Source organism: Fragaria vesca, linkage group LG1 (assembly GCF_000184155.1).
Source record: "Fragaria vesca subsp. vesca linkage group LG1, FraVesHawaii_1.0, whole genome shotgun sequence".
In the NCBI taxonomy this organism is placed as follows: Eukaryota; Viridiplantae; Streptophyta; class Magnoliopsida; order Rosales; family Rosaceae; genus Fragaria; species Fragaria vesca.
The window spans coordinates 10,884,019-10,896,270 of record NC_020491.1 but is presented as its reverse complement, the minus strand read 5'-3'; the positions used below and the strand labels follow the sequence as shown (position 1 = coordinate 10,896,270).

Here is a 12,252-nt window from a genome sequence, read left to right as displayed (position 1 = left end):
AACCATAAATCCCTAAAACTTTCAATTAAACAAACCTCCCTAACGAAATCGAATTTAGCCGAAACCTTTTGAGGAATTACTTACCTAGATGAGGGCTACAAGTTGAGCCAACAATCTCGGCCTATGGTGGCCGGAGGACGGAGCTCCGGCGAAGGGACAGTCGGCAGTTCCGACGGCTTTTTCTCCTCTCCGGCGGCACCACCGGCTCGGACACTAGGCCGGGGAGGGAGAGGAGGTGACGAGGGTCCGATCTGGGCTGGTGCGGCGGCCGGTGGGTGGCCGGACGGCGGCAGTCGACGGCTGGAAGTCCGACGGGAAGAGAGAGCTCGGGGAGAGGAAAAGAAAAGAGGAAAAAAGAGAAAGGGAGGAAGAAAAAAATAGGGTTGGGCCTCCACCGGTCCAACCTATCAACCCAATTCCAAAAAAATAGAAACACCCCGAAAAATAATACCCGAATAAAAATTACATTTTACTAGCTAAAATTTACTATTTTTACCGTCGTCGTATTTTCCCTATACGAATAATCCTCCGCACATAATCGTCCCCGAAACCCCTTTAGGGACCAATTAAACTATTTACACAATGACGGAGACGGTAAAATTCTTATTATAATCAGGCTAGTAAATAAGGTAAAAATATAAGGGTCGGGATGTGACAACGCGTCTCAGCAGGGGCAGAGTCGAAACTCCGATGACTCAAAAGTAAAGAGAATGAGATTTGCGGGGCGTGTCACCGCGCGGACGCGGAACGAGAACGGTGCGCGTTCTTGACTTCTAATCAGGCGAAGTAGAGCTCCGGTGTCACCTCGCGGGCGAGGAATTACGAGCAAACTATCTAGTCACCTGTGAATCGATACTCACTGTTCGAAGCGAGCAGAACAACAATTAGGGAGGAGAGGCGAGTCCAGACGGGCTCTGAGATCTAAGGCGAGGTGCACTTAGAACTTATGGTTTCGAGGATGCTCAAAGATTTGCAGTTGTTTTGTATGATTGATTGTGTGTCTTTGATTTGTGTCAAGCTCCCTTATATAGCAATTCGCATAAACCTAATCACAATCCATTCGGACTCAGCAATTAGAATTCCACAAGGATACGACCAGCTCGCGAGCCGCGCTATCCGTGCAACACGTGTCCAGAACAGACCTCGCCTAGATCTCGCTCACAGCCCTGCATCATCTTACTGTAGCGTCGTACGCGAACTCGAACACTAAGCGATCCTATCCCGCGGAGTACTACAGTCCATTTCCAACTCTACCTCGCCATGCACTGTAGAATCCTACACGAACTGAAACAAAGGATCTCGCGAGGACATCGAATCCCGCGGGGTATCAGAATCCTTGCAAAACTCCAGCTCGCGTGTTGCCATACTTGGCCACCCTTCGTGGGCTTCGCATTAAAAAAGGGCCACAGGTACTGGCCCAAATGTTATCCAAAACGTACCCCGAGTCTTGGACCAAAAAATACCCACTGGGCTCAAACATTGCCCCCTAGGCCTTGAGCTTAATCCATTTCGCAACGGATAAACGAAAAGGCCTACATGAGCCATTTATGGGAATTCGCAATTCAAAAGGTGCTGACGTTTCGGCATGATCGCCTCCCTTCATCATTGCGACTGTTTGAAATTTGAAACGCGCTGACGTTTCGGTCGTCATCGCGTCTCCTCATTACGGCTACTGATTGAAAAGACGTTACGGTCTGTCTCCTTTATAAACCTCGATGCGGGTCCCCACATCTCACCATCGCTTTCCAACCAAGCTTTTCCCTTTCTTCTGCAACCAACAGAACTTCATCACCGGACTCACTCCGCCCAGAAACAATGGCTCCCAAACCAACCGCTAACGATCCAAACCTTAACCTCACGGCAGCGAGCTCTTGGTCGACCGGCCTTACTCGCCGTTTTGCCAACAACCCTCCTCAAGGAACACCCATTTATTTCCTTGAAACAGGGGCAGCCCTGCTCGGTCCGACTCCTTCATAACCTCTGTCCGCCGCTGATCTGAACCACTATACCGCCTCCGTGCACCGACCAATCCTGCCCAACGTCGTGAGCCGGGAAACTTCGCCTCCTGGTTTCACCAAGCCCGCTCCCACACAAATATCCGGGTCGGGGAATGGCCCAGCGTCACCGCGGAGGACCGGGCATGGTACGCGGCTCGCCTCCAGATCGACCAAGCGATCTGGGAAGCAACCGGCATCAGCGAAGCCATTGCTTTGAGTTTCTCGCTGCCTCCTCACGCTGATCGAGCACCCATTGCTACCGCGGCCTGCTTATGGAACAGTGCCACCAACACCTTCGATTTCCCCTTCGGGAAAATGTGCATTTCTCTGCTGGACATCCTCGCCATCACCGGGCTGCCGATTCATGCAAAGCCATATGCGCCAGGCGACTTTGCATCGACCGAGTTTACGCACTCCTGCAACTTGGAGGCCCGTCGCGCCCTGAAAGGCTCGTATGGAGTATGGAGGAAGTTCTACATCGGCCATTCAGAACAACACGAAGGAGGTATCGCTTTCCTTGAGTATTGGCTTGATAAATTCATATTCTGTGGCAGTGCTCACAAGCCTACAGGGAAATGGACCAAGCTGGCCGAGGCACTCTACAATGGGATCGAAGTAGGGCTAGGGCAGCCCGTACTGGGCGCGCTCTACCGGACCCTGCACATGCTGTCCCTAAGACCTTTCCATCTCTCTGCTGGCCCTCTGTGGATCCTGGACTTATGGACGCAGCTGTACTTCCCGCTCTTCCGGCGAGCCCCGCTGGAATTCCTGCCCGAGGACCAACTGCTTGGCTTCGCGGTGTGCAGGAACGCTGCGAACCGGACTCCCCTGTCCTTCTTCGCCAGCCTCTCCATCCTGTACAACCAACTCGAACCGCCTCCCACCATAGACATGATGGTTCGCTGGCGCCACCCTGAAATCTTATCGACGGGCTTCTTCCCGCGCTCTGATTCGGACTTAGACGCCAAGACCGTCTTCATGAGAGCATCCTCATGCTGCGACCTTCAGCTCGCCGAGGATGAACAAGGCTTCGAGCTGTATGCCCCTAACCACTTCGCCAGACAACTTGGCTTCTTTCAAGGGATCCCCTATCCACTCTTCCATTCGGTGAACAAGTACACCTCCTAGAGGAAGATTAGCGAGTCCGACCGGGTCACCCCGCTGCAGAACATTTTCCCTCTCACTCCTGACTTGCTCGAGATTGAGCCTTCACTGGGCGTTGACCTCGCCTATCTCTCTTGGTGGCGATCCTTGTCCGACAACCATTGGGGGTTCCCAGATGGTGCTGTCTTTGCTGCCATCTTTTATCCTCTACATGACACTCTGGGCGAGTCAGACGCGTCATCCTTGATGCCCAGCGCGACCGTGAAGAGAGCGGTTTAAAGGCTGCGACAGGGTCTAGGCCTGCGCTCCCACCAGTTCCCGCTACTCGTCGCTCGACGGGGATCGTCATTCGAGAACGCGATCCCGCACCCGAGGTATGCCACTAACTGTGTAAATTCCATACCGCCTTTACCACCTCAACGAAATGCTTCCTCCTAACTTTCCTGTCTATTTTTACAGTCTGCCCCCCGCCGGAGAACTATCAGAAGACCTGAGGGTGCCGGAGACAAAGGAAAAGCACTTGCCCAAGAGGAACCCGCGGCGGGCCATGACGGTAAGACCGCTCTCGTCGTTACCCAGCCAACGAGCCGCGAAAGCTCGCGGAAGCACCCTATCGAGGACGAAGAAGAGCTGCGAGAGGATGAACGATATCGGCAAGAGCACGCCTTGGTAAGCGACCCTTCTTCGAACCAAACTCCTTAAAGCCAACAAACGATTTGCTAACCTTGCCTTTGATAGGTTCGCCGCCGCATCCGACCTCACCTCGCTGTCATTGAAGGAGCAACAGCGATATGAAGTCCCAGCCCCGGAACCAATCGTCGGGGATCAAATCATGGTTACAGAGGAAGTCGCCGTGCGACCCCCTTCTCCAACCGACGCTCTAGGTGAAACTGGCCCGACTCCAGAGCCTACCTCGGCTCCTGCTCAAGATGAAGATCTCGACCAGACCACCCAGCTTTCTGACTTTGCTGCCCCATCGGTGGTTCCGCCAAAGGACTTTCAACCGGTGCTTGAGCCCTCTCCCCTGCAACCAGACTCAGCGGCCCAGACCACCGAAGAACCGACAGTCCCTACTCGGTCTGAGGTCCCACCGCCCGTTCCAGAGATTGAGGCAGTTGCGGAGGTTGAACCAACCACTCCGGCCCCAACGAGAACATCTGGCGAGGCGGCTTCTTCTTTGGCTACCCGGACCGCTCGCCTTCGGGCCCGGATTACCCCGCTTGCCGATCTAGAGCCCATTCGCCTAACCCGGGCTTTCTTTCACAGGCTACTGCGCCAAGGTCCCCACATGAATGTATTCGACTTGGTAAGGCGCGCCCGCGAAGCCCATGAAGCTCTGATTCGGCACCTCGCTGGGAGCAACCCTGCTCTAGACCATGTGTTGGAACTCACCGACGTTGTCGAGCTACAGGCCCGCCGAGTTCAAGATGTCGGTGCCCAGTCGGCTGCTTACGAGAAAGTCCGCCAAGCCTTAGACAATCAGATGGCAGCCCTTTTAGCCGAGCTTGATGACACTGAAATCCCTGAGGCATCGTCAGAGAACCCATGCACTGTCTATGCTCGGCAAGTAGAGGCCCTGGAGGCTCAGATAGCGGAGCTGCAAGCTCAAGCTCGCCAGAACTTGGCCCGAGCTGAAGAGGCAGAAACCCGCGTGCAGGCCGCGGAAGAGACCAAGGAAGCTTTGGACTCGGCTGCTGCTGCTGCTGCTGCCGACGAAGCCCAATCCCAGGCAGATGTTGAAGAGTTGGCTTTAGAAGGCCTTCTCATAGATTTGTATATGGCTTCCAGGCGGGTTTAGGCCCGATTAGCGCTTTGCCCCCTTTGTATGAACTTTTATAATAATATTATTATTAAATCGAACATTTCCCGCTCTTGTCAACTCTTGTGTAAGAACTGCCTTCCCAGGAAAAAATCTTCTTCCAAGATTTGGTGGGGGTTTCCAATGCAACTACTCGCTTGGAACGCGGGTAGTCATTATGGAACAACGCGTCCGACCTTATCTCCAAAACTCATATCTCGGAGCAAATCGTTGCATGGAGGACATCTGTTGAAAGGAAAAACACTCTTTCCGCCTATAAAAAGAAACGCTTGGCCGGGGCGAAGTACCAGTTAAGTCTTTGCCCCCTTGCCATGGGCTCTTATACCCTTCTGTACATCCTCTTATCCCTGCTTAAAGCAAAGCCCCCTCCTCACATTTTCACTCTTCGTTCTTTCTGATTCTGAAAATCTACTCTCAGGCCGGGAGTGATTCTGAAAATCTACTCTCAGGTCAAGCCTTTGTTTGGACAAGCTAATGGTTGGGTACCTTCTGCCTTGCACCGGCTGTTCTGTCCAAACGTGAGGTTCTCGGGGCTCCGCATCCGCTTGCGCTTCAGGTTCTTGTCAGTGCCCTTCAAGCACCTTCCAGGCATGACCGGTAGCATGAGGGACGCTGGTCCAGTGGACCTCTATCTTCCCAACAATTTTTCTTAGGTCCGGGCCGGTGTCAAAGCTCGTGCTGGTTTATGGAAGCGGGGCGCTTGCCAACTTTAAACGAAGAATGCGGTGGCAGTCTCTTCTTCAACCCTGCAAGATATACGGGTTGAGGTTTCCAATATCTGCAGATCTATGCTTCTGAGTGTAAACATAGTATAATTTCACCTTTTCTGTCAATGTAGTTGCTTCGGCCACAAAGCTGATGTTCGAAACTTGTATTGAAACAACGCCAAAAAGGCAAAATAAATGAATTTATTGTTTTTTAGGGCCTCTGGAATAGGCCCCAATCTTGTACTGGCCTTTGCGTTTAGACTTTGCACGTTTACAGAAAATGAAGAAAAATAGAGTTATCTTTTTTTTAGGGCCTCTGGAATAGGCCCCAATCTTATACTGGCCTTTTTAGGCTGGTATGTTACAACGTACTCTATCAGTCTTCTATCCCGGATTGCCCCCTAGTGCTAGGCGGCGGACCGAGAACGCGATGGCGCGTAGCACTATTGACTGTGGTGACGGGGTCTGGGGGAGGTGGAGGATCCTCGCGTTCCCAAACTCCTACAATGTGGCGCTTGAGGAAGCGGCCATTAATAGGATTGCGATGAATGGTGCCGTCCAAGTCGCGCAAGTGGTATGCCCCTTGGGGAGTATACGATGAATAATAAAGGGGCCTTCCCATCGAGCGGACCACTTGCCCCGACCGTCGGTTTTTTCCCCAAGTGGGAGTACCGCGCGCCACACTTTTTGGCCCTCAGCATAGCTCCGTCCGCGCGTGACTCTATCGTACGAACGCGCGATGCGTTGTTTCTCGAGGACGAGATTGTTGAAAGCGGCGACGCGGTGCTCGTCGAGATCTTCAAGCTCCTGCCACATAGCTTGGACGTAATCCTCGCCAAGTAGTTGATGCTGTTCCTGAACGCGGAGTGAAGCTATATTGATCTCGAGGGGAAGGACGGCATCATGACCGTACATGAGAGCGTACGGGGTGGTATCCGTCGGGCCACGCAAGTGCGGTAAGCCCACAAGGTGTGGTAGAGTTCCTCATGCCAGACACGCGGGTTCAACTCCAACATCTTGCGGAGGATGCCAAGGATGACCTTATTACTAGCCTCCGCCTGGCCGTTGGACTGTGCATAATATGGCGTAGAGTGGAGAAGCTTGATTCCGTAGTCGTTTAAGTACTTAACAACTGAATCAGCCATGAAAGCTGCCCCCCTGTCCGTAACGATGCACTCCGGGATACCAAAGCGGGAGATGATATTACAGAAAATAAAGTTGCGAACCGAGTTGGCGGAGGCAACCTTGAGTGGTTCGGAGTAGTTCGGCCTCGACCCACTTGGTAAAGAAATCGGTGGCGACGATAATGAACTTATGCAGCTCAGAAGAATGGGGATGAATAATGCCAACGAAATCTATCGCCCAACCGCGACCCGGCCAAGGTTTAATGATAGGCTGCAACGGGATGTTGGGAATATGTTGCACTGGTCCGTGAGCCTAGCAGTCTTGGCAACCTTTGGCGAAGGCAATACAGTCTTTCAGAATGGTTGGCCAGTAGTACCCATGGCGACGGATCAACCATCGCATTTTGGGCCCGGCCTGGTGCGAACCGCAAACCCCACAATGGACTTCGCGCATGATACGTTTAGCTTCGTTCCCATACACGCAGCGGAAATCGTTTCCGTCTTCCCCACGCCGCCGGAGTTCGCCATTGCGTAAAACAAAGTTTAAGGTGAGAAAACGTATTTGTCTGGAGTGAGCGGCGTCGTTGGGGTTCTTGAGGTTGGCGATAAATGGTAGCTGTCAATCCTCGTCGATAGGGTCCAAGGCCGCAACTTCGGGGGTGTCGGCCTGAAATTGCCCCCTAGCGATGAAAGAGGGAAGCGTACGGCGTTCGACTTTGAGCAAACGTTCGCGCACGCCATCGCGCAGGCTGAGACCGGACGCTACTTGGGCGAGCTCGTTGGCGGCGAAGTTGAAGTCGCGTGGTATGTGTTCGATGTAGACGTCGTCAAATCGATCCAACACCTCAAATGCCTTGCTCAGGTATGGCTCAATTGATGAGCTTAAGCACTTAAACTTTTCCACCAGCTGGTTAACGACCAACAAAGAATCGTCAAAGATCTGAACCTCGCGGACTCCTAAATCCAACAAAATCTCTAGGCCGATGATCAGCGCCTCGTACTCAGCCTGGTTGTTGGTACATTTGAAATCGAGCTGGAACGAGTAGGAGAAGCGATCTCCAGTGGGATTGGCTATGGCTATCCCAGCTCCGGCTGCAGTATCAGTTCGTGAACCATCAAAGTACAGGGTCCATGGAGCGAGTGCCACAGCAGCGAATTCCAATTCGCGAAACGCCGTGAGCTCTGAGGGTGGGTGATGAGCGAGAAAGTCTGCTATTGCCTGTCCTTTTACTGCCTTTTGCGGAACATATTGCAACGAGAATTCGGACATGGCTAGGATCCACTTGCCGATGCGTCCCCGCAAGATATGGCGAGAGAGCATGTATTTGACCAGGTCGGATTGAGCGATCACAACCGTGGTAAAGGCAAGCATGTAATGGCGCAGCTTGCACCCTACAAAATATAGGGCAAGACACAACTTCTCCATAGGTGAGTATCGTGTCTCACACTCAGTTAAAACCCTGCTAAGGTAATAGACAGCGTGTTCTACCCCGTTCACATCGTCTTGGGCCAGGAGTCCGCCGATGGACAAGTCGGCAGCGGCGATATAAAGTTTAAGCGGGGTACCGTCGCGAGGTGGGATCAGGACTGGTGGGTTGGTAAGGTAGTCCTTGATTCGATCGAAGGCCTGTTGATGTTGTGGTTCCCAGACGAACTCGGTTGCCCCCTGGAGCTTGAGGAGGGGTGAAAAAGGCTGGACCTTCCCTGCCGCGTTTGATATGAAACGGCGGAGAAAGTTGATTCGCCCGAGCAGCTGTTGGAGCTCTTTTTTGGTGGTGGGGGCGAAGCGGTGATTACCGCCTGTGCCTTGTCCTTTGGGATTTCGATGCCTCTTTGATGCACTAGGAAACCAAGAAAATCGCCGGCCTCCGCGAAGAAAACACACTTGGCGGGGTTCATCTTCAGGTTATGTCGGCGCATCCGTGTAAACACCTGCCGCAGGTCTTCAACGTGGGTTGCCCGTGTTTTGGTTTTGACTACCACATCGTCGATGTATACTTCGATCAACTTCCCCAAGATGTCATGAAAGATGAGGTTCATGGCGCGCTGGTACGTTGCCCCTGCGTTTTTAAGTCCGAAAGGCATGACAACATATTCGAACGCGCCGGCAAAACCAGGGCAGCGGAAAACGGTCTTGTGTCGATCTTCCTCAGCGACGAGAATCTGATGGTATCCGACCGTTCCGTCCATAAAGGATAACACCTCGTGCCCCGCGGCGGCATCAATGAGTAGGTCAGCCACAGGCATGGGGTATATGTTGTTTAGGTCGCGGTAATCAACACAGACGCGCATCTTGCCATTTTTCTTGCGAACGGGGACAACATTGGACAGCCACTCGTTATACTTTGCCACGCGAATGATGCCTGATCGATGCATGCTTTCGATCTCTTCCTTGACTACGATCTGAGTCTCAGTTCGCATGAACTGGCCGTCCTGCCGTACTGGACGTCGGTCGGGATAAGTTGGTAACCGGTGGCAGACCAAGTTCGGGGACAAGCCGGGCATATCTTCGTATTTGTCGGTGAAGCAATCCCTGTACTCGCATAACAGGGCAAGAAGGGCTTCCTTTTCGTCTTCCGCCAACTTAGCACTGATAGAAATAAGTAAGGGCTTTTCTGCAGTCCCTACGTCAACTTGTGAAATGGGGTCGCGGACTTGAGGTGGTGTGTCGTCTAAGGCGGCGGGAGCTAAGTGAATAACTTCCTCCTTGGTATCGGAATAATCCACCACTTCATCTATATATTCCATAGTCGCGACCTTGTCGTAGGCTTCGTGTTCTGCCCAGTACGAAAGGAGTCTTTCGCACAAGGACTCGCCAGCCTCGCGTGCCTCCTCTGAGAATGCACTATTCATCAGAACGGGGTGTGAGACTCGCGATAGTGTGAGGACGTTGCAAATCGTCCTTCGCCTGGGTAAGTCCCCATCGCGTTAGATTGGAGGCCGTTATTCCATATGGGCGGCCCTTGTTATCGACGCCTTAAACATCCAACGGACCCAAGTCTGTAGTATAATATCGGGCATCGTTGAAGTTGGCGGAGATAGAGAATGGCCGCGGGTCAACCTTGATGATGACCGCTTCACGGTTCTCGGCGTCCCAAATCATGAGTTCTTGGTGCATGGAGGAAGGCACGCAAAAACTTCTGTGGATCCAATCTCGGCCAAGAATCATGCTGTAAGAGGAAGCGCATTCGGCGAAGAAAAATGTGTAAACCCGTGATGCCGGCCCGACCTTGACCCGTAGGAATAGCAAGCCTAGGGTTCTGGACACTTGCCCGGTGAAGTTCTTGACTGTTAAGGACGTGGTTTAGATCATCGAGCGCGGGATGTCTAGGAGTCCCATGGTACGGGTTGTGACAACATTGACCGCGGCACCGGTGTCGACCATGACCTTGTTGACCATTTTTCCTTCGACTTCGGCCGTGATATACAGTGGCCGCATGTGAGTGGCCATGTCCAAAGTTGGTGTGGAGAAGGTTAGAGTTTGCTTATGTTTGATGCTGCTTGTAATTTCCACCTGTGGGGCGTCGTCGGCTCGTGCCGGAACTGGGCCCATTTCGCTGCTGCATGGTGGGGGTATGCTACTGACATCCTCGCTGCTGACGGGAATATCCGCCGCACTGCAGGTTGTGTTTGGTGGGAGAGCGTATCTTTCCGAAATGAAAAACACCATCCCTACTTGAAAGGAGAATTGTTCAGGAACTGGGACCAAGGGAGTGTCAATGATCCCGTGTTCCCCTTCGAGCACCGCGAAAGTGTCTGCTTCGCGTCTAAACCCTTCATCAGCACCCCATCCTGAGATCTCTATCATATTACAGGTGAATGATTCTGCCTGCCCTTGGTCCCGGTCTTCCTCTAGGTTAAGTCGAGGTTCTAAATGTGCCTCGTCGTCTTCTGAATTCTCGCGGAAACGCTGGGCCATTTGTTGGGCGAGGTTAGGACTGGAAGGCGCCTGTGCGGCTATTGGTGGCTCTTGAGCCTCGGGTTGCCGCGGACGCCATACTGACTTGGTTGAAGGCTGATGGTCCTTGGTTGGTTGTTTGTCTGTTGCCAGAGGAGCCTTATCGTTGTCTTCTTTTTTCAACCGTTGTAGGGCGGATACTCGGGGAACCATCCGAGTCTCGGGCTCCGGGGTAGATCGTGCCCGAGGCTAGTGTGGTGGTGGTGGCTCCCTTCTGATATTGGCCCCCGGATTTTGACGTTCCCGTTGCCGTGAGGGCTGAGACGGTTCGCGTTTGGACTCTGGGTCCGGGGTTGTGAACAGCTTACGCCTAGGACCGGTAGGCGGAGTCTTTCTCCGCTCGGGCTCCGGTGGCGGCCTGTGCCTGGAAGGCTGTTGATCCCTCCTCTTTTCAGGCTCTGGTGACGGTTTGGGCCTAGCAAGCTGTGGATCCCTTCTTCTTTCAGGTTCTGGTGATGGCCTGCGCCTGGAAGGCTGTGGATCCTGCTTTGGTGGAACCGTGAGTCGGCAAAAGACGTTTGTTTTGGGTGCAGGCTCGTCGCTGAACTGCTCGCAAATCCTTAGGGGTGTGATAGGCGGCATTTGAAGGAATGCGCGCAAACCCTCTGTTTCCCTCCACATCCGCTCAGGCGTCTGTGCGAGCTGTGAGGGGCGTACAGCACCCTCTTCGACAGCCCGTAAGGCACGTAGGATACTACCGTATCGCTTTTGGAGCTTTCGCTTCTTAGCCCTGCTGATGGTAACTGCCTTGCGCCCTTGCTGTGTGTACCAGACTCCATCCTTGATTGCTGATTTGGACGTCGGGGAAATATAGGGGTCGGTTAGGACGCCTTTACGAGGGCTCGAGGCCTCGTTGTTGTGACGCTCACCGCTGGAGTCTGACATGTCCATCTCACTTGTGGCAGGGGATGAAGGTACCGCCTCTGCCCAATGTGTATAGACGAACGTCTCGAGACGCTCTATCCGCCTTTCCAGCTCTTCTCGAGTCCTAGGACTCATAGGCTGGGGATCTTCAACGGGGAACGGTCCATCGTCCCTCATGACTGCTCTGCCCTTATCTTTGCGGGAGGGGCGGTCTATTTCGAGCTTAGCGACCAACTGTCGAGCTGGGTCGTCTGCTTTCCCCTGCTGGTTATTCGGGACAGTATAGTTATTCGCCGGCCGTTTGCGATTTCGGCCCGGCGGTTCACGTAAACCTGCATTTGGTGATAAGTCTAATGTGATTCTTCGCTGGCCGACTCGAGGCCACGCGAAGTCAGTCGTTGCGATCATGAAGTCGCCCTTATTCTCAAAGCGAATATACCCGAGGTCGAGCCAGTCTTGAACCTGGTCTCTAAGCTGCTGGCATTCACTGGTTCTGTGCCCCCAGCTATTATGAAACTTGCAGTGAATGCGCCCCTCCTTATATTCTACGTAAGGCAAGGAATTGGCCACTGTGACGAGCCCATCGTCGATGAGATCGTCTAAAACCTCATGTGCAAGATCTTCGTTGTAGGTGTATTGGCGACGTGGCCGGCGGGCACTGTCGTCACCTTCCTCGCGG

At 53.2% G+C, this 12,252-nt stretch overlaps 1 protein-coding gene across 1 annotated transcript in view; it reads right to left on the bottom strand.

The window, feature by feature from the left end:
- The window catches only part of LOC101291766 (zeaxanthin epoxidase, chloroplastic-like), a 9,263-nt gene extending 7,057 nt beyond the window's left edge, over window positions 1-2,206 (bottom strand). Inside the window, exon 1 of the mRNA XM_004289170.1 lies at window positions 2,076-2,206. Coding sequence (XP_004289218.1) covers window positions 2,076-2,206 — 131 coding nt within the window. The remainder of the gene's footprint in view (window positions 1-2,075) is intronic.
- Between the last annotated feature and the right edge of the window lie 10,046 nt (window positions 2,207-12,252).